At 52.5% G+C, this 4,750-nt stretch overlaps 1 protein-coding gene across 1 annotated transcript; it reads left to right on the forward strand.

Moving 5' to 3' along the window:
- Positions 1-319: 319 nt before the first annotated feature.
- Positions 320-3,733, forward strand: NRARP (NOTCH regulated ankyrin repeat protein). The gene has a single exon (XM_058853508.1). The coding sequence runs from the start codon at positions 487-489 to the stop codon at positions 838-840; it is 354 nt and encodes a 117-aa protein (XP_058709491.1). The 5' UTR covers positions 320-486; the 3' UTR covers positions 841-3,733.
- Positions 3,734-4,750: the final 1,017 nt, after the last annotated feature.

Below are 4,750 nucleotides of genomic sequence, written 5' to 3' on the forward strand. Positions count from 1 at the left end.
GCCGAGCCGAGCCGAGCCGAGCCGGGCCGGACGGAGCCGAGCCAGGCCGAGCGGAGCCGAGCGCTGCCGAGGCGGGAGCGCCCCCCATCGCCCCCTCCCTCCCTCGCAGGGTCCCGCCCGCGCCCGTCCCGCTCATCCCGCCAGGGGGGCGTGTCCTCCCTCTGCCACGCCTCCCTCAGCCGTTCTGACCAATCGCCGTGCGGCTCCCGGCCCCGCCCCCGCGGCGCGTCACGGATGTGCCATTGTTATGCAAATAAAAGGGCGGGTAAAAGGCGCGCGCGGGCCGGGGCGCTGCAGAGGCGCGCAGAGCGGAGCGGCGAGCGCAGGAGGCGGCGGGGCCGGGGCGCAGCGGGGCCGGGGCGCAGCGGCACCAGCACAGCCCAGCCCAGCCCCGGCAGCGGCCGCAGCACCGCCCGCCCGCTGCCGCATGCCCGGGCGGGCGCCGCCGTCGCCGTCCATGCGGGGCGGCGGGGCCGAGGCGGCGGCATGAGCCAGAGCGAGGTGTCGCCGTGCGCGGCGCCGCCGCCGCCCCCCAGCCAGCGCGTGTTCCAGGAGGCGGTGCGGCGCGGCAACACCAAGGAGCTGCAGTCGCTGCTGCAGAACATGACGAACTGCGAGTTCAACGTCAACTCCTTCGGGCCCGAGGGGCAGACGGCGCTGCACCAGTCCGTCATCGACGGCAACCTCGAGCTCGTCAAGCTCCTGGTCAAGTTCGGCGCCGACATCCGCCTGGCCAACCGCGACGGCTGGAGCGCCCTGCACATCGCTGCCTTCGGGGGCCACCAGGACATCGTCCTCTACCTGATCACCAAGGCCAAATACTCCGCCGGCGCTCGGTGATGCCGGGGCTGCTCCCCCCGCTCCGCTCGCCCGGTGATGCCGGGTCCCCCCCAGCCCGCGCTCCCCCGGTGATGCCGGGGACCCTCCCCGCTCCCCCGGCCGCCAGAGCTGCTCCCGCCCCCGCCCGGGACGGGTTTGGCGAAGATTTGGGGCCCCACGCAGAACACGCCACCGCTTTTACATTTTTAAGTTTTTTGGTTGGTTGTTTGGTTTTTTTTAATCTTCCAAGGGTTGTTTCCTACTGTAACGTGTTTTTTTTTTTCCTCCATCTACCTCGGCTGCACTCACAGTATTCACGGTTTCAGTTTGACATCTGGGCAGACGCTTTAACACCCCCCGTTCCCTCTCCGCTAATATTTAATCCCCCTCCCCGCCCCCTTCGCTCCCGGCCCTCCCATTTAAAGTGTTCTGGCTCAGAAACGAATTCATTTCAACGCCCCCCAGAAGCCACCCCGCAGACCCGCACTGGTGCTGGGGTCCCCTCTCTGCTGCCAGCCCTGGCCCCTTCCACGGGCCGGGGCTTCCGGCGCCTTTCCTGGCGAGGAAGAGCAGGAAAATCTTCTTCCTCTCCAAGATTCTCCCAGTGTTTGCTCACCGCTGACTTTTTTTTTTGTCGAGGCAACTTCGTTGGATTATGACAGATGTGGTTTTTTCACCCCGATTGCTCCTGGGTTTGGTTGATTTTGTGTTGGGTTTTCTGCTTTGGTTCTTCCTCGAGTGTCCGAAGAAAGTCTGCGTCCTCACCCGCTCCACGAGTCTGTTTAGCACGCGTGAGATCCCAGGAAAAGACATTGAGTCCTTGTGGTTTTGTGTGTAAAGGGGGATTAGCAAATCCTGGACTGTTTTTTTTTCTTTTTAAAAAAAAGTGAAATAAACTCTAGAGGCAGAGGATTTGCTTTTGCACAGGAAAGGGGCACGAGCGCTCTCTGCTGCCTACAGAGATGCTGGAAAACTACTGAAAAAAAGTTTGGGAACGTCTATTTTTTTCTTTTGGTGAAACTTGGATAACACTTCTCAATGCAGAACGATTCACTTGACGCATGTACACTCACCCGCCTTTTATAGGAGATATATATCCCACTGTGTATATCTTTATAAAGGAAAGGGAGGAAGCGGAGCGAGCCACCCGAAGGCGCATTCTGAAGTGACTGCACGTATAATCGCAAATGCTGCTTTTTTATTGCTATGGCACAAGAACATCCATTTGGAAAACGCGGAAAAGTTCAGAAGTCTCCTTTCTCCTGCTGGTCTTTCAGCCCTCTTCTCCTTGTCTGCACTAAAGCCATCCATATCACTGCCGTCTCCCCGCTCCTTCCTCTCTTGCTCCCTGCATCCAAACCACTCTGATTAAAAAGAGAAAATAGTTACCTGCTGGTTTATTGGGGTTGTGTCCTACCTATTTATCATGTCTGTATATATTTGTGGGTGAAGATTGTGAGCCTGGTTTTGTTTGAAGCTGGTGGTGAGTGTTTCAAAAATATGGTTTGGGATATATGCTTTTTTTTTTTTTTCTTTTTTTCTTTTCCTAGTCTTAAAATGAAAAAAAAAACAAAACAAAACTAGAGTCTGCCCTGATTATTTCCCATTGCACTGAATATTCTGCTTTGTCTCTGATGGTTTCACCTGCAGTTGTTTGCATTTTGTTGGGTTTTTTGTTTGTTTTTTGTTCTTTGTCCAATTCAACAATTTGAGATGATTTCAAAAGCTCCAGATTTAAAGAAGAAAAAGAGAAAAAAAGCCCTGTCAAAAGTGTCTCCTGTTAATGCTGTAATTTGCAAGGAACTGCTTGGCCGAAGTCTTTCTGTGAGCATGGAAGGGGGTGTCCAGCACTTCCACTGGTGCTTCTGTGCGATGGTTACCGGGTGGGAACGAGACCTTTCCTAGTGAGGTTTTATCATTCTTACCAGATGGTTGCACATTTTTTATTTTTTTTTTTTTTACGTAAATGGATTTGCCACAATGAAATGTCATAACATTTATGACATGATATTAAAAAGTGTATTGTAAAGCCAAGTTCTAGATGGATTTTTAAAAAGAAATCTTGGTTATAAACCCAGTCTAAAGGGAGCTCTGTCCAGTGTTGTAAAGACAACATGATGTAACCCATATTTATATTTTTATAAAATACCTATTAAGACTGTGAATCTCCTGTGTGAATTGCTGGGTGAGTTGTTTAAGAAAAGCATTGTTCCTTTCCAGCCTCCTGGAGCTTTAGACACGCTGAGATTTTTGGGAAACTGTACGTTGGGGAAGGGGGTTTGCTCTGAAATTGTGAGTTGATGTATTTTTACATCCCTTTGTATTTTACTGAGAAGCTGCTGCCCTTCCTAGTCCCTAGAGTTTCAATTTTCTATGCAACCCCCACACCCCCATCTCTCTTGATCCTGAGAAGTAAAAGGGATGCAGATTGATTCAAATTGAAATGAGGGTCCCCCCATCCCCCTTGTTGGCTCATCATGCTGCTGACCCTTCACGCCAAAACGGGGAGTACAAGAAAAAATAAAAAAAAGAGGCAGGTGGGGGAGGCTCTTTCATGCATGACTGGTTGCCTTCCAGCAGTCATCTTTTTAATTATTATTATTATTTTTGTAAGAAGAATATATTGATAATGTCAGTGAAATAAGCAGACATTGAAGCTGATGCACAGATTGCTCCAGAAAGGAGTTTTTCTGTAGATTTTTCTTTAGATGCGAATGCCTTTTTTAATTATGTTAATTAATGTTAAGAATTTTTAGGCTTATATTGAAGCTGTATGTGGGTCACTATATGATCATTTCTAACTGGATGAAGTCTGTACAGTACAGCATATTCCTGAGTGTATGATATAGACGTGTAGCTCCAGAGTGCGAAATTTATAAATAAATTTTTCATTGATCTTTTTATAAAAAAAAAACAAACCAAGACTGTTTTGTTTGTTCTTTTCCACATGGTTATTGCTATATATTATGGCAGTGCTGGGTGTGGGACCCCAGGTGTCTCCTGTGGTGTCAGAGCTGGTCTGGGTTTGGATGCACCCCTGGAGGGGAATGGCTGGGGTGGATCTGGGGGGAAGTGTGGGTCCTTCCCTCAGGCTGGAGGAAGTTCCCTGGGCTCAGGGGTGTCCTGCTTTGACCCATCCCAGCATTCAGAAGCTGGTAGAGGGGTGACAACTCAGAGCAAGCCCTGGTGCTGGATGGGCATGTGCTGTTGGACACGTTCCTAAAGAAGCTCCTTGTCCCCAGGGAGTGAGAGGAGAGCTCAGCAGCCAGTCCTGGCATGGGGGATTTGGGGTGCATTCCTGGGGTTGCAGCCCCAGCCTGTCTGGCTGAGCACCCTGCAGCTCCTTGTGAACATTCCCAGCTTTTTGATTCCTGCCTGGGCCCCAGCAAGGGTTTGAGGCCCCTCAGGCTCTGGAGATGGGGTCAGCAGGGTTCTCAGCTGCCCCAAGGCACAGGGTGGGGGTCAGCACGGGCTCTTTGTCCCCAAGGCTCCTGTGTCCCGTGGCTCAGGGTGTAGCAGTGCCCAGCTGAGCCCTGCTCTGGAGGCTTTGCCAGCAGGACCCGGCTGCTCCGGGGATGGGAAGAGCAGAGGCAGCTCCGTGCCTGCGCTGCGGGGCTCTGCCCAGGGCTCTGCAGGCACGGTGCAGGCGAGCCTCCCTCACTGGCACTGCTCAGGGGTCAGATGAGGCTCTTTCTCTATCAGTAATTCTGCCAGCTCTGCAAATGCCTAAATCCCAGGGGAACTTGTGCCGTGTTCAGTTTGGCTCTGGGTGTGGGTTCCCAGGGATGCAAGGAGTGGCATCCTGCAAACACAGTGGGGAGGAAACCTGGAGAAAAGGCTCAGTGTGACCTTTCCAGGTTGGCCAAACTCCACTCCAATGTGCCAAGCCCCGTGCCATCTGCTGCCAGCACGGGCCAGGGCCTGGCACAAA

Source organism: Poecile atricapillus, chromosome 20 (assembly GCF_030490865.1).
Source record: "Poecile atricapillus isolate bPoeAtr1 chromosome 20, bPoeAtr1.hap1, whole genome shotgun sequence".
NCBI classification, from domain to species: domain Eukaryota; kingdom Metazoa; phylum Chordata; class Aves; order Passeriformes; family Paridae; genus Poecile; species Poecile atricapillus.

Coding starts and splice junctions, on each gene's coding strand:
- NRARP (XM_058853508.1), top strand. CDS start 487: ATGAGCCAGAGCGAGGTGTCGCCGTGCGCGGCGCCGCCGCCGCCCCCC.